Here is a 25,450-nt window from a genome sequence, read left to right as displayed (position 1 = left end):
GGTGGATAATAAGAAACAAGCTTTGGTATGTTTTTGGAGATCTTGGGGAAGGTTTATACATGCAAAATGTTTTCCCTTGATGATTTCATATATATATATACGTATATACAAGGAGCCCTGGTGGCAGAGTGGTTAAGCACTCGGCTGCTAACTGCAAGGTAGGCAGCTAGAACCTACCAGCTGCTCCTCGGGAGAAAGACATGCCAGTCTGCTTCTGTAAAGATTACAGCCTTGGAAGGAACCCTATGGGGTAGTTCTACTCTGTCCTATAGGGTCAGTATGAGTCGGAATCAACTCAGTGGCAACAGGTGTGTGTGTGTGTATGTATATATGTATGCATATATATATGTATGAATCTGGGAAATACACAAAAAGCCCACCGTGGTTCTTTCTAATCTCTTAATTTTTAAAGATTACCAAGGGAAAATTTTTCTTTTCTAATCTGTTAAATAACATTTAATTTTTGTAATATAAATGAAACAGATCAATTCCTCTTTAAGTAATTTGTTATATATCTGATAATCTCTTTCCCCAGGAGCTCTGTGTTCTAATCAGGAATTGGCCTGGGTCCTAAATCAGTTTTATGGAATAATAGGCTGTAAAGAGAATTGGTTTCACTTTTTTAAAAGAAGCCTGAAGTGGCAGATGCTGGTTCTTCAGTCTGCCGTTACCCCTGGGAGTTGAGGAAGAAGAACTGGTTTGGACAGCAATTCAAGCAAAGGTTTCATTTACGCTCAGTCTTAACTCAGTCTCTGGCGTGTAAACCTCTACGTCGACTCCGTCTCTGAAGGCTGTGGCCTCGTTTGAGGACTGCAAAGCTTGGCTGGCTGGGCTACACGGAGTGCGTGACAGAGCCAAATCGAGAGACCCGTCAAATCCTGTAAAAGCACACGATGTGGCCTGTTGCCAAAGGGACTCGAATAACTTACAGGTCAACCATGCCCTCCATGGCTCACCCCTGCACTATTGTAAGCCGTGGCCAATGGCTACGGGTCTTCTCCCTCTACTCTCCAGGATAAAGACCTTCATAAACATGCCTGTGCTTCCGGATTATCAACGTGAAAACCACCTGTGAAAGTGAAAGTCATTTTTCAACTAAGACAAACTATTTTGAATGGCAGGAACAAGTCCATCTACTTAACGCACAACTCTCCATGTTTTACTTGGAATGACAGCAAGGTCAGAATTCAAATCTAAGACCATCTTCCCATGTTCTATTTACATTGCACATGGTTGATATTGTATCACCGTGAAAAATGGGTGTAGCGTCCCTTTCTAAAAGAAAAGGAGTCTGATGGAGGAAATGCAAGTTTATGTAAGTAGGTCAGTGTAATCTTGCTCGTAACTCTCTAGGGAATGGACAATTTTAGCTTATTATTAAGTCAAACTGAGCAAACTGAGACATGTTTAATGCAAAAACGGTGAGCAAGTAGGTGCTATTTTGGTTACCAAGAAGGACTCCTCGAAGCCTCTGTGGTCCGTACCCAGGTCAAACCAAGTGCTTGTGAAACACACTGGAGGTGCAGGCACGAGGATGCCTGGGGTTCTAGGGAGGTACATGATGGAGCCAGAGGTTCTTCTAATCTCGAAAGCCCGCCTATCCCTCTAGGAATAAAGGAATTTAAGCTCTAGGCCAAGGAACACAACTTTCCAGGGGCTCTGATTCCCACCCCAAAGGAGAGGCATACTATGGATTTTGCAATGGGCAGAAGTAATTATAGGCAGTATGGACTGGGAAGTGGTAAAAGCTGCCCTGTGCACCACTGGAAACAGGGCCACAGGCTGCCATCTTGAAGGGCATTTTAAAGAGAAGTCACAGGCTAAGGTCTCTGGCCTAGGTTTCACCAGCCACTAACTTCATCTTCAAGACTCATGGAGTTGGCATCCACTCCAGAAAAGCCATTCTACCATTAGACCCTATCATAACATTTCTATCTACAGAGACTCACTACCCAGCCTTCCTCCAGAAAAGATGGTTTCAGGCATGTTCTTTTTTAGTTAATGAATTTTTAAAATGCAACTCTAAGGAGAATTTTTTGAAGAGAACGTCATCAATTTGACACACATTAGTATTCTAAACGGCTTCAGTTTCATAAAAGAAAATTCATACTACAGGAGAGAGTGAGGTGATCCTGTTCTAACTTATTAAATTTTTAAGACACAACAACAAAAAAGAAGACATTTCTATGGGGCGGGGGGTGGGGGGTGGCTGCTAGAACCTGAAGTGGTTATACAAGGGCAGAAACCAAACAAACAAAAACAACCAATTTTTTTTTTTGAAATGTGTTTGCAATGAGCAAATAACCATGATAAAAGTCAGGTTTTGTTTTTGTTTTACTCATCTGTGGAACTCTTAACTTTTTAAAAAAATCCCACTATAATGAATTTAAAACATTTGCCTTTCCATTATTTTTAGGAGTCTTATCTTCATCTCTTTAAAAGCACATGTGTCTTCAAAAGCCATTTGGAAGTCAACTCTTTTTAAAGAATACACTTTTGCCACGTTTCAAAGTCAACTGATGGAGTAATTTGTGTTTTCTTATTGACTAGCGCATTTTGATGTCATGGTAACAGCCACATACAGCCCTACAAAAGACCACATGTAAAATCCCCGAATGAAAATAATTACATGAAATGGAAGGCTTTTTCAGCAGGAGGGGGAAGTTTGTAGCAACAGGGCTTGAAACTATGTAAGACATATGATTTCTGCAAAATAATTAAATCATTTAAAGAAAAGAAAGTGAAAATCTAGAAGTCCCCCACAAGCCACCAAGAGGCCTCCAGTCCCCACTCTCCGAGAACCAACAATACTATGATCTTCTCACTGTCGACCATGACAGAACTGTTTCAAAGTAAAACATCTGATTTTAAGATGTTAATAAAAAAAAAAAAAGTTGCTGGTACCTGGGTGAGAAGTTATGAACTCTACAAGCTTAGTCCAATCCCCAAAGAGAGAAAAAAACAAAAGGCAAACCCAGGCTAACGACGGAGATTTTCCTTTAAACATGTCAGTATTTTCAAAGATAGGCAGCTATACAGGAATCACGTTTATAACAATGCACAGCTTACAACTTTCAAAAAGTCATTACAACAAGTTTCAAGAAAAAAAAAAAAAGCACATAAGTCTTTCTAAATCTCTTGGAAAGTGTCCAAGCCAGAAAAGTCATTTAGCTATAACTTTTTAAAATGCAAATTTCAAGAAAGGCATAGGATGGTTTATATGCACCTTGTTGGTTCTCACTACGCAGTTGGAAAAAAAAGAAAAAGCCTTCTAGAAAGATTTTACTAAATGCCATTAGTAATAAAAACAGTTGTCATAAACAGAGTGCTTTTCTCAAGTCGGAATAATCGCATTCTGGCTGAAGTCAGTTGCAATCCTTAAAAGACTGCTTCTCTCAACAACATGACACCATCTTGAAGCCAATAGGGAGACGGGACCATGTTTTGTACGAGAAGGTCTCTTAGGCTACTACTAGACATTTCTAGTCTATTACCACAGGGAGAAAACTGCCCAGCGTTTTTCTCACAGCACCTCCCTTGTCAGATCTGCAGACACTGCTTTTGTCCTCCCCACACCTGCCTTGCCTTCCACATGCCCAGTGGACGGCAACTGGGACCTTGGCAAACGTTCTGAGGTCTGTCCCTGAAATCACGGCATCCGGCGTGACACTGTGAAGCTCAATGGGGCACATAAGGCAAGAAAGATATTTAGTGAGAGGGGAACAGTGGGGTGGGGTGGGGGAGAGCCGTGCTTCCCGGAGGCAGGGGTCTTGTTCCAGCATCTTGCCTTCCTCTAGGTGGGTAGTGGGTCGTCATCCCCTTTACTGCATTTGCATTTGCAGCAAAGTACAAATGGAGTGGCCAGGAGCAGGAAAGGCGAGGCAACCAAGAGTAGAAGCCCAAATCCAGCAAAAATGCCCACGACCTGGAACAAGGAAATAAAGGAACAGAAGATGAGGTGTGCTGGTCTGTAGGTTCTGCAGCTGAAATGCAAACCACACAACCAACCATCCATGTATCCATCCACTCATCATCTATCCATCCGCCTACCAATCTGCCCATATTGCCTTCCTGTGGCTGAATTTGCTAGGAGGGAGGTGAGTTTACAGTGGACGATGGCTGAGATTATAAAGATAGGTACGTGGTTGTTATACAAGGAAGACTGGCATAAGGCATTCCTGACAGGGTGTCTTAGTTACCTAGTGCTGCTATAACAGAAATACCACAAGTGGATGGCTTTAACAAACAGAAATGTATTCTCTCAGTCTAGGAGGCTAGAAGTCTAAATGCAGGGTGCCAGCTCCAGGGGAAGGCTGTCTCTCTCTCTTGGCTCTGGGGGAAGGTCCTTGTCATCACTATTCCCCGGTCTGAGGGCTTCTCAGTGCAGGGGCCCCAGGTCCAAAGGATGCGCTCCACTCCAGCACTTCTTTCTTGGTGGCATGAGGTCCCTTTTCTCTCTGCTCACTTCTCTCTTTTAAAATCTCAAAAGAGATTGACTCAAAATACAACCTAATCCTATAGATTGAGTCCTGCCTCATTGACATAATTGCCTCTGATCCTGCCTCATTAACATCATAGAGGTAGGACTTACAACACATGGGATAATCACATCAGATGACGAAATGGTGGACAACCACACATTTCTGGGAATCATGACCTAGCCAAGTTGATACACATTTTGGGGGAAACACAATTCAATCAGACTTCTATCTGAAGTCAGTTGCAATCCTTAAAAGATTTCTTCTCTCAACAACATGACACCATTGTGTTGCTGGGAAAAGTGTGGTGGGAAAAGACACACAGCACAATGCATTAGGGAAAGACCAAGTCTACATCATTCCTGGAACTTGAAGCACAACACTACATGGTCAGGTATTTTGCTTTCCGTTTTAAAACAACATTTTACCTCTAGGTATGAGTTAATATCGAAAGGAATAAGCCTCAACTGTATTGACATGTTGTCATCTAAATCAGATAGTGTTCCCGATCAAAGGAGCATGGAGTTTGTGCTTTTGACTAGTCACATCCATCACCTGGATCCGTCAGAGGCAGGAGTGCAGAGCTGAGATCTGAAGACAGAGTTAGGCCACCACCTGGTGTTCAAAGCGGGAAGTGCATGAAAGAGCTCAGCACATGGTTCTAATCCTGACTCTGCAAGTCTTAGCGAATTTACTCCTCTCTGGGCCTTGGTTTTCTTAACTATAAAATCAGCAAATCAGGTAGAAAGATCTCCAAAGGGCCATTATCAGCCCTAAAGTATGACACTATGCTGAATCATCCCAGGTGTGTGAAATAAAGGATACTGATTTAAATTTCAGCCTGAAAACCAACACACACTCGTATGCTCACACATACGTCTCTCTGCATTTATAATGTATAGTATATGTTAGGTTGTGCTAATGCTGAGAATTCATCTTTGCTTCCCTGCTGCCTAAGTCTTTTTGTCTGGACAGAATGTCAATTGTGGAATCAGGGTATAACATTGGGGTACCTTGAATTCTGGTCATGATTCGTTAAATTCATATGCACATAGATATTTCAGAATATATAAAAGAAACACCAAACCCAAACCCATTTCCGTGGAGTCGATTCTGTATAGGACAGAGTAGAACTGCCCCATAGGCTTTCCAAGTAGTGGCTGATGGATTCGAACAGCCGACCTTTTGGTTAGCAGCCATAGCTCTTAACCACTGTGCCACTAGGGCTCCAAAAGAAACACCGTAAGGTATTACTTATACAGATGGTACTCTCTGGCAACCTCAACTACCTGGAGCAAAACTGTCATTCCAGAAAGAGCCAGCAGGTTCTGTACAGTCACAAACATGACAAAATGCTTAAGGGCCCATGTTCTTGGCCCTTAGCTTTTCACTAACCGTATCCTTGTATTCTATCCTATAAGTTAGGTTACCCACACTATTATCGTCCATTGGCGGTAGAAGGATGCAGATATTGCCAGACGGAAGGTAGCCAAAAATAAAGAATGAAACCAAAGCAAATATTAGAAAACAAAAGCAATCACATAGTGCACACGCTATAACAGACATTAGGCACTAGACCAGGTACTGTGAGAGACATGGAGAGATGGATAAAATAAACTCTCTCTCCTTAGAGAATCACCGTATGACATCACCTTGATCAAACTAGCAAACCCTGAGATTAAAGGGATCAAATTAACCTCTCAGTCTGAGTTCCTTAAACTGTAAGCTACCTAAGGGCAAATCACATTTTTGTAAACTATTGTACATCCCTTATGCACAGCCTAGTTAGTGCCTGTCCCGTAATAAATGCTCAGTGCTCATGGGATGAAGGAGGCAAGCAGAGAACGTATGTCCTGAATCGTCTCCTTCAGAAAGCTCATCTACAAACCACATTCAAGAGCTTGGAAAATCGAAGCCAAAATCAAAGATATAACAAGGAGAACTAAACTGCTTTAAGTCACTGAAAGTTTGTATTCAAACGTACCCCAAATTAGCTGAGCACGTTTGAATGTGGCAGAGACCGGCAATGGCACCTACCTCAGAGGGCTTTGTGTTGTACCTGAGCCGGCTCAAACCAGCTCATGAGAGCCAATTATGAGTGTCTCTTCCCACATCTGTGTTCAGTGACATCATGCTAGTAGTGCGAAAGGCCCATGATGGTGGTATTTACACTACAGACATTGGCCAGTGTTACCAATTAGGCTCTTTCTCCCCCTGAGTAAACCAAAAAAACAAATCCAGTGCCGTCCAGTCGATTCCAACTCATAGCGACCCTACAGCGACCCTATAGGACAGAGTAGAACAGCCGCATAGAGTTTCCAAGGAGCGCCTGGCGGATTTGAACTGCCAACCCTTTGGTTCACAGCCACAGCACTTAACCCCTATGCCACCAGGGTTTCCTATTCCCCCTGAATAGCAGGTGGTTAAACATTTACCACTGCTTGTATGTGTCTGAGAGAGGAAAAAACCCATTGCCATCGAGTCAATTCCAACTCATGTTACCCCTGCATGTTAATGAGTAGAACTGTGCTCCATAGTTTTCTTGGCTGTAATTTTTTCAGAAGCAGATTGCCAGGCCTTTCTTCCCCAGCACCATTGGGTAATAAGAATCACCAACCTTTACTAGTCCAGTGCAAGCCATTTGGGCCACCCAGGGAGGAGGGCTAACTGAGATAACACAGCAGGGTGCTCAGTTCCCACTACATAGTTAGAAATTTCTTGTCCCCTGCACCTCACTTTGTCCTTTCTATACAGTTCTTCTCTCTGCTTAATGAACAGTTGCTGCTCTGAACTGTATAGTACAAAGAATTATTTTTCTTTTTGTTTTAAAATATAAGGGATTTATCTGCTGGCAGTGGGAGGCCGACCCACAAATAATTACAAGAGGGTGAAAACTTGTGTGAAAATACAGATACAAGATACATAACACAGATACTGGGATTAAGTAAGACTTCCTTGAGGGGCTAATGGATGAAGCAGGAGTTGGCCAGATGGGGATGGGGGTAAGGTTTTACAGGAGAGAGAATCTCAGATCAGGCATAAGAGTGAAGAGGTGAAGAGTTGGATACAGGGAACATCAGTAACTAGATATGGAGAGGCAGGCCAGAGTCAGCAGGGGCCGAATCACAGAGAGCTCTGGACGCTTTGATAAGAAGCTTAGCATTCATCTTGCTGAGAAACCAATAAAGGGTTTTAAGTATAGAAAGACCATGGTTCACTTTGTGCTTTTTGTGTTTAAGGTTGTTACAGTGGCTTTGTGGAGGATAAGTCCATGGAAGAAAAGAAGCATCAGGAAGACCATGGAGGCAGTGCAATACTTACAGGGAGGCCCAGAGAGGCTGATGGACTAGGAAGATGGAGAGAGGAGAGGCATAGAACAAAATGGTATCTACAAAGCAAAATCAGCAAGACTTGCTGAATAAACAGATGCGGGAGGTCAAGGAGGAGAGATCCATGCGTCCCTCACCACTTCTTCACTTGGATGAGTGGTTATATGGTTTTGCTAATGACGGAGGGGAATGACGAGCTCCATTTGGGACAGGCTGCACTTGAGAGACCTGGGAGGACATCCAGGTGAGGATACGTATGAGGTAGCTGGTACATGAACCTAAAGCTCTGGGGAAAAGTAAGGTACAGATTTCTGGAACACAGCACATAGACGTTGTTTAAAATAATCAAAGTGAATGTATCTCTCAGGGAGGAAGAATACATGGAGGAAAACAACTGAATTCAACCCTTTAAAGCATGAGCTGAAGAAGAGACAATAAAGGAGGATGTGGAGAAGAAACGGACGGGGATGTGGGAGAAGAATCCGGAGATACACAGTTTCAGGGAGGAAGGGGTGAACCAGGTGGCAAAGGTGTTGCTTGATTCTTGATACCTCTCTTTAGCAGAGAGGTCACAGGGCAAACTGGAGACAGTATGAATTGGCATTTGATCCCACGTCACTTCTTTCTGAGCAATCTTAGACAAGATACTTACAGCTTCTACACTGACGTTTCTCCCTCCACCTGTTCACTCACTGGCTTTGCTAATGTTTATCAAGCATCTGCTCTTTGTTTCATACACGGTGGACACTCTGGTGACTCAGAGAAGCAAGGTCCCTGTCACAATGGACAGTGCATGCAGAATGAGGGTGGGAGGACAAGCAACACGCAAGCAAACCAGTAATTTCTTGAGGCACTTTGAGGGAAAAATCTAACACTGTTTATTCATGCAATGTCTGAAATGCCTATTAGACAATCAGATGGAGATGGCTAGCAGCCAGTTACATATTTGCACCTGGAGTTCAATGGAGCAGTCAGAATGGAAACAGAAGTGAAACGGGCATCAAGAATGGTGTTTTAGGATTCCTGGGGCACTGCTAACACAAACAGACGGGCGGAAAAAATGCCTAGTTCACCCCAAGTGGTCAGTAAATGCTGTTCCCACTTCCACCTCGCTTTGGCTTTCTGGAGGCTCCTTTTCTCTCTGCTCGATAACTTCTTGCTCTCTCCATATGCACCCGATAAAAATAAAATAATGCAATCATATTTGACCCCTGGATTATAATCCAGTCCAAGTTTCTCATTTTACAGATGCAAAATCTATGCGCCAAAGAAGTTGGAGCTATTCCAAAGGTCCAAATATGTAAGAGGAAAAGCTGGGCAACCTAGCTAAGTACCACAGACGACTTGTGCATATTGTGTTAAGTGTAGCAAAACACATCCATAGAACAGCAGCTCTCCGTGTGGCTCCAGGACACAAGAGTTTCTGGAACAGAAGTAACTTGGCTTTGAGAGGTAAGGCCCTCCTTTCGGCTCAACCTCGGAGGACATTAATACGAGCTTCTATGGATGTGTGGGAATATAGAAAATCCATAATGACCTGTATATATGAACTGCCATCTTTTGACTAAAATGGAGCCCTACGCTTTATCATGAAGTGGGCCTAGAAGTAAAAAAAGAAAAAAAGCTTCTTCTCGATGTTTGGAAGAAAATGAAGAGTCAGTGTTTGGTAAGATTCTCTGTTATCAGATGATGACATCCAAGGAAGTAGACTTACCTTAGGGCAAAAGAAAAAAAAAAAAAAAAAAGCCCCTTTTGCCTCTTACCCACGATGGCTGATTTTTGGAATGTTGTCCTTAGTTTACGTCCGTCTAGTCGATCCCAACTCATGGTGACCCCATGTGTTGCAGGGTAGAACTGCTCCGAAGGGTTTCCAAGGCTGTGATCTTTCAGAAGCAGATCTCCGGGCCTGTCTTCCAAGGCGCTTCTAGGTGGGTTTGAACTGCCAACATTTTGGCTATTTGTCGAGTGCTTAACTATTTGCACCACCCAGGGACTCCTGAGTTTGGAATAGCATTGGAAAAAGGCAGACAAACACTTCAGAGCAGGGGGCAGGAAGACAAGGGCATAGCCATTAGCATCCAGTACGTTTGTTTGTAATACAACATCAGTAGACCCTGACATCACAAATGCTCTGCTATTTCCCATTCCTATTTGGAAAGGCACTGTTTTAGCTGGAGACACTGCTACACTTAATTTAAAAATATATATCATTTGGGACAAAATAGAATTGTGCAAAACTGTTACACGACAAAGCCATATAATGTTTCCATTCATAGTACAATGTCTTGTTAGAGAAGTCCATTTGTCAAGGGTGATAGGTAAAACGTACTTGGCTTATCATATTTTTACTCCTATAAAAACAAGGAAAGCAGCTCAAGCCATTACCTCCAGAAGGTACCCTGAAATTCTAAAAGATCTAACAATTTTAACTAACTTCAATGCTGAAGACAGAAAAAGACAGGAAGCGGGCATCTGGCGGGACGAACAAATTAGACCTGGCTATTACAACTTCCAAAGGTTGGGAATCACAGGACATGGACTCACTGAGAGAGCATTTCTTGAGTACTCTTGAGGTTTGAGTCGAGCAAGGCCCTGAGTGCCAATCAGACAAGTATGTTCCCAATGAGCTGATGAAAATAGACTGTGGTGAGAAGGGCTAAGTAATGACACCAAACCAAAACCAAACCCACTGCCGTCGAGTCAATTCCGACTCATAGCGACCCTAGAGGACAGAGTAGAACTGCCCCATAGAGTTTCCAAGGAGTGCCTGGCGGATTTGAACTGCCGACCTCTTGGTTAGCAGCCGTAGCTCTTAACCACTACGCCACCAGGGTTTCCAAGTAATAACACAGGGCGATGCATCTGACCCACCTGTGGGATGTTAAATCAACTATCATTTTAGTAAAGAGAATAGAAACTATGTAAGAATAGAATGGGAGAGTTAATACAGGGGACTGTGCGGAAACACACGTGCTGGTTGCCATGTAATATGTACTTCTGGCTGCCACGTAATACGTATTTCCACCTATGGGGCACAGTCAAAATTCAAAAGCCACTGCTCAGAAAGTGCTATGGCCTGGGCTGGTTAGAGACAGCTAGCTAGAGAAGATGGGGCCTTAAAAGTGGGAGGGACCTGGATAGAAAGGGAGGCAGTGAAGGCAAAAACTAGAGCAGGGTGAGAGGTGGAAGTGGAGGAGGACTGCGGGCCACTATGAATAGGGCTCTTCTCTACTTTGCAGAGATGGAAATGACGTTAAATGAGCAGGTAAAGGCCAGATTTTGTAGAAACAGAAATACCAGGATGAGAAGTCATCAAGTAGTGTCCTCCTCTCTGCACATTTTCCTCCGTTGCTCTAAAGCCTTCTGTGGCTCCCTAGTGCTATACAGTCTTCAAGTCTACAGCAGGACACTCCAGACCCCTCAGCATCTGGTCTGCCCCTTCAGTTCCAATCACTACTCTCTCCCCAGCCTTCCCATCAGCTGCACTCAGCCACCAGATGGTCCCCAGCCCGGCCCCCATGGTCACGCTTCTGAGCCTTTGTTCATGCCATTGTCAACCCCTGTAATGTCTTCTCGAAAACCTCTGATATTCAGAACCTTTATGGTCTGGCTCAGTTGCCACTCTTTTTATACAGTTTTTTCTCAAATCTTCCAGCCTGAATTATGAACAAGAGACACTTCTTGGCTTCTAATATCACACCCTGCCTTATCACCATGTGAGTTCCCTTTATATCGTTACAGACTTACACATGAAAGCACTCAACCCAAATCTGTTAAGTTACAGGGTTCATTCTGTGAGGAGATTAACAAAGCACTGCACTCGGGGAACATAAAGGGTCCATACTCTAGCAGCCAAGAGGACAGAAAAGATAACAGGATAAACCCCGGAAGCAGGAAAACCAGTCAAGAGACCACAGGAGAGAAGACTTTTAGGTAGACTCATTTCTAAAAGGCAAAGATGAGTTCAAGTAAAGTGGGGGATTTCTGTATAGGGTGGACGTCCATCCAAACCATAGCATGTTTGCCTCTTGCTACTAATACTGCTGTACCGTTCCCCCAAACAATTGCTGCGGCACAGACCCCTACTCTTCTTCATTGGATTTTTTTTTTCTGGTGGTGTTGTTCTTTCTGGGGAGCGGGGAGGAAACCCCGGTGGTGTAGTGGTTACATGCTACATCTGCTAACCAAAAGGTTGGCAGTTCAGATCTATCAGGCACTCCTTGGAAACTCTATGGGGCAGTTCTACTCTGTTCTATAGGGTTGCTAGGAGTCAGAATTGACTCGATGGCCATGGGTGTTTTGGTTGTGGTTTAGGGAGGGGAACAAGTAATATCACCTCTTTAACTACACCCAACTTTGCTTTCTTTCTTTGAATGTTAACAATCAAATTTCTTCTCAAACATGCTCCCACTAGATGGAAACTCAGAAAATGAAGTGGCTCTAATAGGATCCCAAGAAATGATGGTTCAGTGGGCAGGGGACATGGGGACACTTTTGTTCCTGTTCCAGCCTATGAAAATTTTCCCATGGACAGATAGTGCCTGAAGGGACAGTCTCTTCCAGGGACCACCAGCTTTGCAAAGGAAGGCTGCAAACAAATAACATAAAAAGCCAAATTAATCATTCACTATTACATTCAGCTAATGCTAACCAAAAGGTTGGCAGTTCAATTCCACCCAGTGGCTCTGCAGGACAAAGGTCTGGTGATCTGCTACCATAAAGATTATACAGTCAAGAAAACCCTATGGGGCAGTTCTACCCGTTACATGATGTTGCCATGAAATCAACTCAATGGCACCCAACATCAACAATAACAATATTTTTTAAATATTTTTTTTTTGTCTCAGGCACAGGACCAGGACCATAAAAGTTGCAAAGATGAGAGAAACAAGTCCCTGCTCTCAAGAATAATTTTGTCTATTATAAGAGATATTGACACAGGTGCAAAAAAAAAAAAAAAAAAAGACTGTGACTCTTATATGACCCAAGAGGAATGTTGAAAGTCCTGTGGGATCTGAGAAGGAGGGCTCATTCTCAGATAAGAATCAAGAAGAATTCATGTAGGACGTTACATCTGCATTAAACTTTAAAGGCACAACTTAGAAGGGCAGAGCTAGGCATGAATAGAAAAAGCAGAGGAGAAGAGAGGGTGATAGAGACCAATGGAACAGGGGCCAAACAAAGAGGTAGAGAAAGACAAGGGCACCACAGCTACGAGTTTCAGTCCATAAGGCCAGTGAGTCAATAGGAGCAATGAAAGGGCTGCAAAGATATGAATTCATGGCACACCAGGTTCTGAACGCCATCTTAGAGCTGGTGGATATTAGCACCTACCATGACTTCTGGGTACTTCGTACACACTTAATAAATATTTGATGAACAAGCCAATGGAAGAGAATAAAATCCACATCACTCCTTAAAAACCTTTGCAGTAAATACAAAGTAAGACTCAGTTTACAAGATCCTTAATGAGTCTGCTGATGAGCAGATGCCAAGCAAGAAGGCTGTTAAAGGGGAAACGGAATGGGGTTGCAGATTTGATCTAAAATTGGAAGAATCACACATGAAACAAGGACCTTATGTCTATGCTTCACTTCTAAAAACAAATTTACAAAATTAATAATGCCTTCAGGTAAGAGAAATATTCTCTATCTTGCCTTGGGCCGTGGTTATAAAATGGGTCATTGTATAGTTGGTAGAGTCCTGGATGGGGCAAATGGTTAAGGGCTTATCTATTGTTATGGATTGAATTGTGTCCCCCCCAAAAATGTTGTCAACTTGGCTAGGCCAAGATCCCCAGTACTGTGTGATTGTCCACCATTTTGTCATCTGATGTGATTTTCCTATGTTCTGTAAGTCCTGCCTCTATGATGTTAACGAGGCAGGATTAGAGGCAGTTATATTAATGAGGCAGGACTCAATCTACAAGACTAGGTTGTATCTTAAATCAATCTCTTCTGAGATATAAAAGAAAGAAGTAAGCAGAGAGACATGGTGGCTTCAGATCAGGAAGAAAGCAGCACCGGGAGCAGAGCATGTCCTTTGGACCTGGGGTCCCGTGCCTGAGAAGTTCCTAGACCAGAGGATGATTGATGACAAGGACCTTCCCCTGGAGCTGACAGAGAGAGAAAGCCTCCCCCTGGAGCTGGTGCCCTGAATTTGGACTTCTGGTCTACTAGACTGGAGAATAAATTTCCCTTTGCTAAAACCATCCACTTGTGGTAGCACTAAATAACTAAGACAACTATTAACTGAAAAGTTCGATTTTCAAATACACCCAGAGGTACCTTGGAAGAAAGCCTGGTGCTTTGCTTCTGAAAGGTCACACCCTTGAAAACCCTAGGAACTCAGTTCTACTCTGCACACATGTGGTCGTCATGAGTCAGGATCCACTTGGCAGAAACTGGTTTGGTTGTTTTCTTGGTTTTGTATTCTTTGTAAATAAATAATAAATGTCTAGGTTGGTGGGGATCTGCTGCTGTACCTAGTGCACCTCAATAAGTATCAGGCAACTGGACTTTCCCCCCACTGGGTGCCTTGTATTTCACCTACTTTGCTAATTTTTGCAACTACCTTCACTTTCCTGTCAACATCTGTTTGCTCATACTTTGTTTACTCCAAGCCCAAGACTTAATCTGTGAGATGTTCTTCCTTACTGCTCCATCTTCAACCCCACACAACTCTGTGAGTTCCTTATGACTAAAGAGAGAACCTGTACCCTGCATTTTTATATTAAATTCTACCAGGACTGAGAGCTCCTGGGGGTCAAGAAGAGTGTTTCCTTTATCTATGAGTATCCATGGCCTAGCTCAGAGCCAGCACTTAGCAGGTACTCCTTAAAGCTTGCTGACTGAATGAAGCAGAGTAGCTGAACTGAAAAATGTTTTTAAGCTTATTCCTTAACAACAGTGGAGGGTATGGACTCTTTCTTCAGGTCTCTGTATTGCTCCAATGCCTTATTCCATTAACGACTTTTATCAGAGATGCTTAGAATTCAGTGCTTAGGACTCAGTGCAGCCAAAGATCCCAAGGAACACATGACTCCCTTTGAATGAATAAGGTGAGGTACAAGTGACGCTGTGTGACTTCCAAGGCTAGGTTAGAAAGGGTGATAATTTCCACCTTGCTCTTGTCTTCAAGACATGCTGTTAGGGAGCTCAGAACTTCGAGAGACCACGTGAAGGCTGACAGCTCTAGCTGAGGTCCCAGTCGAAGCAAGGATCAACTGCCAAACGTGAGCAAGTAGATCTTCCGGTGACTTCAGCCCCAGCTTTCCAGCTACCCCCACTAACACCAAGTGGGGCAAAAACAAGTTGCCTCTGCTCAGTCTTTTTCAGACTGCAAATTCCTGAGCAAAAATGTTAGTTTGCTAAGCCAATACATTTGGGAGGTTTGTTGAACAGCAGTAAATAACCATAATGCCTTGGGCAAGTCACTTCCTCTCAACTGGTACTCATGTAAAATGTCAAAGTTAGAAAATATCTCCAAGCTCTCACCCTGCTCTGATTCTCAATGGCTCTGCAGGGATGCATATAACAGCTTCCACTTACACAGTGGCTATGCAAATGCAAGATGCCCTTGAATCAGTATAAATACATCACCACTAGAGAGCGGGGGCACTGGGTTTAGAGAGCCCCAGTGGGGCAGCAGTTAAGAGCTCGGCTGCTAGCCAAAAGGCTGGCAGTTCGAATCCACCAGCCACTCCTTGGAAACCGTATGGGGCAATTCTACTCTATCCTATAGGGTCACTACAAGTCAGAACCGACTCAACGGCAATGGGTTTGGTCTGGTTTTAGATCGCGCCAAAGAGAAAACAAGCAGAGAGAAGGAGGAAAGTGATATGCTGAAGGCGCCTAAGAGGAATGCAGCCTTGTTACAATTTCCTACACTATTTGTGTGAGGATGGGGTCGGGGGTGTGCAGTGGGTAAGCACTGAAGCTGCACATGCTAGCAAAGAGGGGGAAACCCAAATATTGCTCAAATCAACTCTCAGGACCAGGAGTCAGCAAACCATGGCCTTTAGGCCAAATCCGGTCCACAATCTGTTTTGTTTTTGTTTTATAACAGCTTTCAACAACCCATTACCGTCAAGTCGATTCTGACTCATAGTGACCCTATAGGACAGAGAAGAACTACCCCCTTGTGTTTCCAAGGAGTGGCTGGTGGATTCAAACTACTGACCCTTTGGTTAGCAGCTGTAGCACTTAACAACTACACCACCAGGGTTTCCATAACAGCTTTATTGAGATATAATTCACATACCACACAATTCACCCATCAAACCCATACCATTTGATGGTTTTTAGGGTAGTCACACAGTTGTGTAACCAGCATCACAGTCGATTCCACCCCTTGTTTTTGTAAACAAGGTTTTATTGGAACAGGCCCACACTCACTTGTTTATTTAAGAACTGCTACTTGTATGCTACAGGAAGGAGTAGATAGTTGCAACAGAGATCATATGGCCAGCAAAACCACAAATATTTACCATCTGGCCTTTCACAGGAAAAGTCTGCAAGCGCCTGCTGCAGACATGAATAGCTTTGTCCCATGCTCCGTATTTAGGCTTACTGAGGAAGCATAATTGCAGGTGGCTCTGCTCCGATTCCTAGGCAACCACCTTGAGTTTCCGTTTCTTTATCTTCAAGATGGGGTTGATAGTACATAACTCAGAAGGTTGTCATTAGAAATACTACAAACGAGATAACAGATGTGACCCCTTCAAGTCACAAAGCAACCAGTGGGCTTTTGCAGACTTGAATCTCTTCTAGCTTAATAACCAAAATGGCTTTCCATTTCACCCAGAACAGAATGCAAAGATCTTACTATGGTCTACACAGCCCTACGGGATCTGACCTCTGGTATCATCTCTGACCACTGATTGACCCTCTCACTCACTCTACTATGTTCAGGTGGACCCCCATCTCACGGTTCAAAGCCATCAACATGTCCCCGTCCCCTTTGCCCTGACCTTTCCCTCTGCCTGGAATGTTCCTCCTCGGCCCTGTCCCACAGATTCATACAGCCAGCTCAGCGCCATCCAGAGCTCAGCCAAGGGTACCACCTCCAAGAAGTCTTCCTGACCACACAAACTAAAGCACCCCTCCCCCATCACTTCACCCCTATAGCCCTTACCAGTAGCTTATGTGTTTACCATGGGGTTGCTATGAGTCAGAATCGACTCCAGGGCGATGGGTTTGGGTTTTTGGTTTGGAGCCCTGATGGCACAGTGGTTAAGAGCTCGGCTTCTAACCAAAAGGTCAGCAATTCAAACCCACCAGCTGCTTCTTGGAAACCCTATGGGGCGGTTCTTCTCTGTCCTATAGGGTTTTGAGTCGGAATTGACTCAAGGGCATAGGGTTTGGTTTTACGGACTTACTGGTTTATTATTGTCTCCCTAAATAGAAGGTAATTCCATAAGAGAAGGACTTATCTGTCTTGTTCACTGGTGTATCTCCAGCTCCTAGAATAGTGGCTGGCACACAGAAGAGGATAAATATGTGCTGAAAATATAAATATTAAATGGAGGCCCTTTTATGAACTTCAAAGGCTGTACAGACATTACAGTGTATGTTTTTTTCCCATTCTTTCCCTGTTGTCCCTTCCTATTAAAATTTGCTTACCTCAGGTCCTCTACAGACAGCTCTTGATTAAGGGCTATGCAAGGATAAACTAAACCTAATAATCAGATCATTGCCAAGGTCACGGGTAACGTGCAAGTAATCTAAGGGCTGACGTGAAACATTCACCATGCGTTACACGTGATACATATTTACTCTAACTTCAGTCCAGAGCCATCACAGCACAATCTTAGACCTGTAAACATTCCCCCACCTGGAATTTTCCTCCTTGGGAACCATGCTTAGCAGCTCAATTTTTCTGTAAGGCAGATATTCAACCAACCACCAAGTTGTCTGTAAACCACACATACACACGCACACACGCTTCCTGAGATCCAAGCTCTAGGTCCATCACCTCCTACCTGTGTCCGATGCCAGATGACAGAAGCCCTGGAGTGGCCCAGCTTGTTCCGGCAGGGGCCTTTATCGTAATGTATCAAAAGGAAATCATCCTGCAAGGGGCAGAGAAAGAACAGGAGTGAGTGTAAGATTCCCGCTCCATTTAGTGAATGAGCCCTGTCTGAGCTCCGTTTCTTTTTTTATGCTCAAAATAGATAAGAGAGTGTAAAGACACTAGAGTAAGAATATCCACCTACAAACACTTCACTGCTGTCACTCCAGTGCCAGGGGTCCTTGTACTCCCCAGGCATCCCCTGCTCTGCAGCCCAGAGGGGACAGTGCAAACTGGACACTAGGGGGCGTCCTGGACCAGATTTCAATCCTCAGCCTGTGAGGGCCTTGCTTGGCACAGCAGCTGTCTCTAGATTTTGTAGGAAAGAAAGAATCTTCTGCTGATACAGGACTTTTGAACAAGTAGGTCAGAGGCTCTTGCTACTCTAGAGAAGCTCTTCCTGGCCACTGGTTATATATTACTCAACTCGAGTCTGTTCTGCTTTTGCATCTTCTGAACTGTCCTTGACAGGATTTTCCCCTAGGGTTAGATGACTTTGGTTTATCTCTGGTCCATCCTCCTCCATTAGTATCAGATTCCTCATTCCTCTCAGCTCAATTTTGGCACTATTTAAGAACTAGCCCAAGCACCATCTTCTACGTAGAATTTCCCCAACTGTCCAGAAGAAATTAATAGCTCCCTTCATGAAGACCTAGTAGCGAAGTGGTTAAGAGCTTGGCTGCAAACCAGAAGGTTGGCCCTTTGAATCCACCAGCTGCTTCTTGGAAACCCCATGGGGCAGTTCTACTCTGTCCTATAGGGCCACTGTGAGTCGGAATCGACTCGACAGCAACAGGTTTGGTTTTGGTTTGATTTTTCATGGCTCTGATGGAAACATTGTGTTCAGGTGTCTGTCATAGCATTCTCACACTCTACCTTGATTTCCAATCACCTTGACATGGTTGGTCTTCGCTAGACTGTCAGATTCTTGAAGTTGGAACCCTCGTATTTATTTCCATGTCTTTATGTACCCCCAGCCCAGTGCTTTACACCCAGCATCTCAGTAGTATCTACACAGTATGTAGAGAATCCTTTTTCTATACAAAACCCTCTGCTCCTTCATGAACAGGAAGCGCCATGTAGCTCCCTTCATGGAGACCTGGTGGTGAAGTGGTTAAGAGCTTGACTGCTAATTTACACAGAATTACGTGTAAGTGAATACCAGTGTAAAAGAAAGTATAATTAAGATAGAGAGTGGCAGGCTGGGATTCCCATCCTCCAACAAAGGCTTCATGCTACCCTACCATAACCAGATACGCCACTACGCATTTGGTCATCAGGTGTTTGACAGGAAGTGCCATTTTTCCAACCAATTGTCAAGAAGAGGAAGCAGTTAAGTAGTACAAAGGAAGCTCTCATGATGGTGTATCCACTTAACTGTGGCTGTAAACACGCAGCCTCCTTTTAAGAAAAGAGTAAATAAACACAGGACCCAAGGTGTCTGAGAGAGCAGAAAATCACTCTTCTGATAACAGGGATAGTAGGACATGAATTGCTGCCTTCTGGCCCTTCCAAACAACTCCGAGAGAGCTAGACTGGGTGGCTGTAGCCAGATGTCCTTCCTCATATCTTGAGAATGGCACCAGTTTTGAGTTTGTCGTTTGTATAGGTCAAACCTCCTGATAACTGAATGCCTGGTGGCGTATCACTAAATCCTGATTTATTTATGGCAGAGGAGAATGAAGCCTTTGTTGGAGGGCGGAAGTCCCAGCCTGCCACTATCTATCCTGCCCCTTTGCCCTAGACTCTCCATCTGTAAAAGGGAGGACAGGAGTAGGCAAACAGGATGCCTCTTCTAGCCTCCATATTTGTCTTCTGTGAGACTCTTTCTGACTACTTTTGTCCACTCTGAACTCTGTCTTCACGGAGGCCTTAATTATGCTTTCTTTTATACAGGTATTAATTTCCACATAATGCTGATGTATTTCATTTGTATGTCTGAAACATGAACCAAATCATGTTGTACTACCGAGTTTAAAAGTCTTCAGGACCTCCCCTAGCAGAGGCTGACAAACCTGGCTGCATATTTGAATTGCCTGAATAACTTATGAAACATGCAGATACCTGGGATTTACCCCATAAATACTGATTCAGTAGGTCTGGGTAGGGCCCGGTTTACCTACTCCCAAAGTGACTTTGATCCAACACATTCCTGGACCCATGCTTGGAAAGCACTTGCCCCTGTGCTAGAGTCCAAGCTTCTTAGACTGATACTCAAAAACTTCCACCGAAGTCTCAGCTTTTCTATCCAGCATTTCTGGCCATGTTCAGGACACCTAGGACTTCATGCCATTCTTCATCAAGATCTTTATCATTGCTTTTCTAGTTGTCTGCCTGGGTACATTCTGTTCTCTTTCCCTGGTGAACTCACAATCGGTTTTCAAGCACTCAGCTGTCACCGGTCTCCCAGGTTCCCCCGCCCCAGTGACTTCTTGCCTCCACTGGTCTGCCAACGGACATGGCATCCATCCTCACTACAGCTTTTCACAAGGCATTGTCATCACACGTTGTGAGGTTTCTGGGCATGGAGAGATCACACGCCCTCAAGGGCAGGGACCGTGCTCACTCAGCTCTGCAGTGTCCACATCTAGCCCAGAGTGAGCCACCAGACCCTCAATGCGTGCTGTTTGAACCAAATAAAAGCTTATTTAACAACTACCTTTCTTAAAAACCAAAACCAAGCCCGTCACCATTGAGTCGATTCCAACTCACAGTGGCTCCATGTGTTACAGGGCAGAACTGCTCCATAGGTCTTCTTGGCTGTAACCTTTATGGGAGTAGATTACTAGGCCTTTCTCCCAAGGTGCTGCTGGGTAGGTTCGAACCACCAACTCTTAGGTTAGTAGTGGAATGCAAACGTTTGCATCCCTAGGGACCTTTCTCGCACCCTCACAAAAGCACTCTAATGTGGTTTTTGTAACATCGAATGCTTTAACTGCCATTTCAAGTGTATGGATAAATACTGGGATGTAACAATCCCAGGTCTGCCAGGAGTCTAGGTGTATTTCAGTAAGAGGACATGTTTCCTCACTATTGTTCAGAGAAGCTTCATCACACTCTGCAGTGGAAACAGAAACAATATAGAGCATGCTACAGAAAACCACAATCAGTGAGATGTTCACAGATAAGAATAAATTCCTTAGAGGAAACCAAGTCCTTTAAGGTTTACAATTTCCTGTCAAACTCTGGCTTAGATGCACCATGGTCGAATACAAAGATCATGGTTTTTAAGATCACTAACCCTCCCGGATCCCCTCTTAGAAAAGGAAATCATAATTCCGACTCTGACAGAGACCGTGCATATATTAGATAAAATAGATTGGTACAGAAGACTACACAATGCTGGCACACAACAATTGTTTCAATGGATATTAATTATCCCACCCTTCGAAAAGGAATAAGAAAAGAAAGAAACCAAGGTTCTCCTTTTCTAGTGAAAATAGCGAATGTGAGGGTGGCATCTGCAGTTGAGAAGCAAAGAGACAGCTGAGTTATGGGCTACACCAGTGAGAGGTTCAAGGAGGAGACGAGGCTTGGCCATGAACAAGGAGGGGAAAGTGATAAATATGATCAAAAGAAAGCGGTCTAAAATAATTTATAATTCCTTCAAACCTACATGTGAGAGAAGTAGTGCTTCAGGTGGAAAACTCCCCGAGGGTAGAGACCACCTAAGTGTAATGCCTCCTTTCCTTTTTTTTTTTTTTTTTTTTTATAATAACTTTTATTAAGCTTCAAGTGAACGTTTACAAATCCAATCAGTCTGTCACATATAAGTTTACATACATCTCACTCCCTACTCCCACTTACTCTCCCCGTCTTGAGTCAGCCCTTTCAGTCTCTCCTTTCTTGACAATTAAGAGCACAGCTGGCTTCAAGCCTTACATTTATGCGCTTGTCTTAAATCATTGTTAGGGTCCTTGATAAATCACCCCCATAGCAGACTTCCTTTCTTCCAGAATCTCCTTTTGATGGCCACTGAGTCATTTTTCAGCAGCTTTTCAACTACAAAGAAAAATAGGAAGCCCTTGGCCAAGAGGATGATGACTTTCAATGAGAAAAGCTGCAGTGCTGCTTTCTCTGCCATTAGTTCAGGCAGAAGCCGGGGCTGGATAACACTTTTTTGCACAGACCAGAACCTACATTAGAAGTTGAATCAGGTGGGGTATTTCTGCAGAGGCTACAGCAAAGAATGAACAGCTTTGGTCTCGAAAGCAGAAAGGTAGTGGGGCTCCCTCCCACTCCCTGTACCTGATCAAGGTAGTAAGGGGAGGTGGCAACAGAAATCAACCTGTTGTCAGTCCATTCCTAATACTTGCCCTAAAAAATCTGACAATATGTAGTAAAACTGGCATTTCACTTCCTCTTCCCTTTGCGAAAAATTGCCAGGAGTGGTAGGCCGCAGGCCAGGTATCAGATGACCAGTAACCAGCTGCTGTAGAGCCGGATCTTACTCATGGAGGCCCCACGTGCACCGCAGTAGAAATGTGCCCCGCAGGGTTTTCAGTGGCTGATTTGGGGGAAGGAGATCACCAGGCCTTTCATCTGAGGCACCTCTGGTAGACTCCAACAGCTTCTTGGCTAGCAGTCATGAGCATTAACTTTTTATACCACCCAGAGACTCCTAAGTATTAGATACTATATCATAATTCAATGATCAGTTTTCAAAAAACCAGAATACAATAAGCTGCAACAAAATATAATAAGGCTTTGAAGGCCTTAAAGGACTGCCTTAAAAGATTTATTATGCTTCAGAAAGATCTTTCCAATCAGCCCCTTCCCAGAGCACAAGGTCAGGAAACAATCTAGTTGTTTGGACTTAAGCTAAAGAAAACCACTTCTGCCAAGCTGATTTATTAAACTTGCGTAGGATGTGAACCTGAAGACTTCAGAATAGAAAACAGTAGTACGTTCTCCAGATTTGTTCAGCTACCCTAGTTTCTACTAAAAATTCCGTGAGCAATTTAAAGTTAATAAACCCATCTTCAAAGGAATAACCCAGAAGGGAAGTAATCTGTTCGATTTTTCAAAAAAAGGTGGATTTCAGGTTGAAAGGTCTCGAACAGATGTGTTACCTTTTTTAACATTCCATCTCAAATATACTCTCATGTTCTTGACAACCGACAAGCCTGTCCTTCGCAGGCTAACGTTTTCTACAAAAGGCAGGCAAAGCTCAAGGTGGTTCCACTGTTACCCACTGTTACGAACACTTGTTCCATTACTTTAGCAGCCTGAGTTGACCCTTCTCAGCCATGACACGCTAAGCTGAATAAATCTGATATAGCCCCTCCTTACCGACACTTAATAAAGAACAGTGCTTTCATACCAGAGTGAGAGTAAGGAAGGAAGGAGCGGTCTCTTGACAGACCCAATATGACTCCTAACAATGTAAAATATGGATTTGTCCTGACTATTTTTTTTGCATCTTAAAGGCATAATACTAGAGCCCTGGTGGCACAGTGGTTAAGAGCTTGGCTCCTAACCAAAAAATCATCAGTTTGAATCCCCCAGGTGCTGCTTGAAAACCCTAGGGGGCAGTTCTACTATGCCCTATAGGGTCACTGTGAGTCAGAATCGACTCAAAGGCATTGGGTTTGATTTTGGGTTTTGGTATAATACTATTACTGAATGATCTAGATACACTCATCCCTGCTGTACAAAGTAGACATAAATCTATCCCTTTTATGATATGCCTTGATTATTCGTTTTGATTGCCACTAACTACAAGGGTCTTAACAGATGATCAGCTCTGCTATTTATGCAGAGTTTTCAAAAAATACGCACAAATGAACTGTTCTAAATCTAAAGCCATAAAGTCATCGTCTTGGCAAAATGGTCACTGCCCCTGCCCCTACCCCCCCCCCAACATGAGTGAAGAAGAACACACTGCTGAAAAGAACTGTCATTTGCATCAGACCATGAAGATCCAGAAAAAGTTTGGTACACTGACAGAGGGAGGACTTAGCTTGGGCAGACACAGAGGTATGGTGTGTTCAGGAAACACTCATAGCGGAAGAGCCTCAATACAGGGTACACTCGGGAGTCTTGGCATATGAGGCTGGAAAGTTCCATTCTACTGGGCAGGAAAGGGCTTTGTAGGCTGTTTTGCCCTGCTGATGTCGTGAGAGTCACTGAGTATTGAAACTGCCCCATGTCCAGTATGCTTAGTTTCCTTGCTCTATTAATCCCTGGCATTCCATTAACAGTTCCCTTGGGCAAAATCTAAGACTCTATCCATCCATTTAAGACCAAGGCTGAATCCCAAACCTGAACTTATCTTTCCCTCCCCAAAACTCCTGCACTAATTACTATCTTCTGATGGCAATGCCCTCAATGAATTAACACTTTAACAAACAGAAAAAAAAAAAAATTCTAATGTTGTTACTTACCTACTTCACAGGAATAATCTGTAAGCTCTTTAGGAAATGGTTGTTCTATTTTTCTCACTCTGAGTCTGGGCTCCACAGCTGAACATACCAATTTAAAGCTTAAGGCCATACTCACGTCAAGGGACTCAAGGCAGTACCAGCAGAAGGCGTGTTTGCAGTTTTTACACATCATTTGGGCACAGCCTTCATCACGTTCAATGTAGACTTTGCACTTGGGGCAGCGTTTGATTGGAGCATCATCCTCTTCCATTTTGAAAGCAGAACTGTAGGAGAAATTCCATTAGGGCTTCTGCTCAGTGGGGTCCTGGGAGAGATCTGCCAGCATCAGCTCTGCTGGAAGCATTAGATTAACTAGACAGACTGAGGCCCTTTTTTTTTTTTTTTTAATTAAATGAAGCAAAACAAAACCAACCAAACAAAAAATCCAGAAAACAATAACCAAAAAATCCAGAAAACAATAACCAAAAACCTATGAGTTAGGGAGTCTGGGTTAGTGGCGGGGGGGGGAGGGAAGCAATGCCCCCATATACGTAAATTTAGACATATAGACAAAAGAAAACATGGCAAATGGCTTTTAATGGGGGTATCTGATTAATGGGATTATGGTTAAAGTTTATGTACTTATTCATGTATCTGCTTACTTTCCAATAGGTTGATAATGTGTTTGTATGCACTATTTTACCATTAAAAAAAAGTTATAAACACACACACACATAAACACACATTAATCAGTTAGATATATCTGGCTTGTCTGTACAACACCGTTCATGAGAAGTCTGGTTAGGCTAGCAGGGGTCAGCATGAATGGCTTTAAGCCTGAGTTCAAGTGCTGGCTCCTCCACTAATTAGCTGTGGAATAACGTTTCTGGGCTTTAGTGTTCCCATCATTGTGTGGATAGTATACGATTATATCCAAAAAGAACACAGTGTGGTATCAAGCATGTGTGAAGTACTTCAGTACAAGGTACCAATAATACTATGCAAATAATAAAAAAGATTAGATATTTAGGCACTGGGTTTTTTGTTCTTTGGGTATGGAAAGATATCCACCCACATATTAATGTTAAAAACAAGGCTAAATATACGCATGCAAACATCTGGAAGAATAAGCAGTAAACTGTTCAGGGTAGTTATCACTGATTATGGGGGTACATTAGTTACATTGTTTGACCTCATTACATCAATC

General features: G+C 43.4%; 1 protein-coding gene across 4 annotated transcripts in view; it reads right to left on the bottom strand.

The window, feature by feature from the left end:
- Positions 1–2,188: 2,188 nt before the first annotated feature.
- RNF144A (ring finger protein 144A) overlaps positions 2,189–25,450 on the bottom strand; it is a 153,011-nt gene continuing 129,749 nt past the window's right edge. For all 4 annotated transcript variants that reach the window (XM_049904883.1, XM_049904882.1, XM_049904885.1 and 1 more), the window contains 3 exons: positions 24,380–24,527; positions 17,790–17,879; positions 2,189–3,925 (listed from right to left, as the gene is read on the bottom strand). In XM_049904883.1, coding sequence (XP_049760840.1) covers positions 3,794–3,925; positions 17,790–17,879; positions 24,380–24,527 — 370 coding nt within the window. In that variant the 3' untranslated portion in view covers positions 2,189–3,793. The remainder of the gene's footprint in view (positions 3,926–17,789; positions 17,880–24,379; positions 24,528–25,450) is intronic.

The sequence above is a fragment of the Elephas maximus genome, chromosome 12, assembly GCF_024166365.1.
Source record: "Elephas maximus indicus isolate mEleMax1 chromosome 12, mEleMax1 primary haplotype, whole genome shotgun sequence".
NCBI lineage: Eukaryota > Metazoa > Chordata > Mammalia > Proboscidea > Elephantidae > Elephas > Elephas maximus.
The sequence above is the reverse complement of the archived record's forward strand: the minus strand, read 5'-3'. Positions and strand labels throughout refer to the sequence as shown.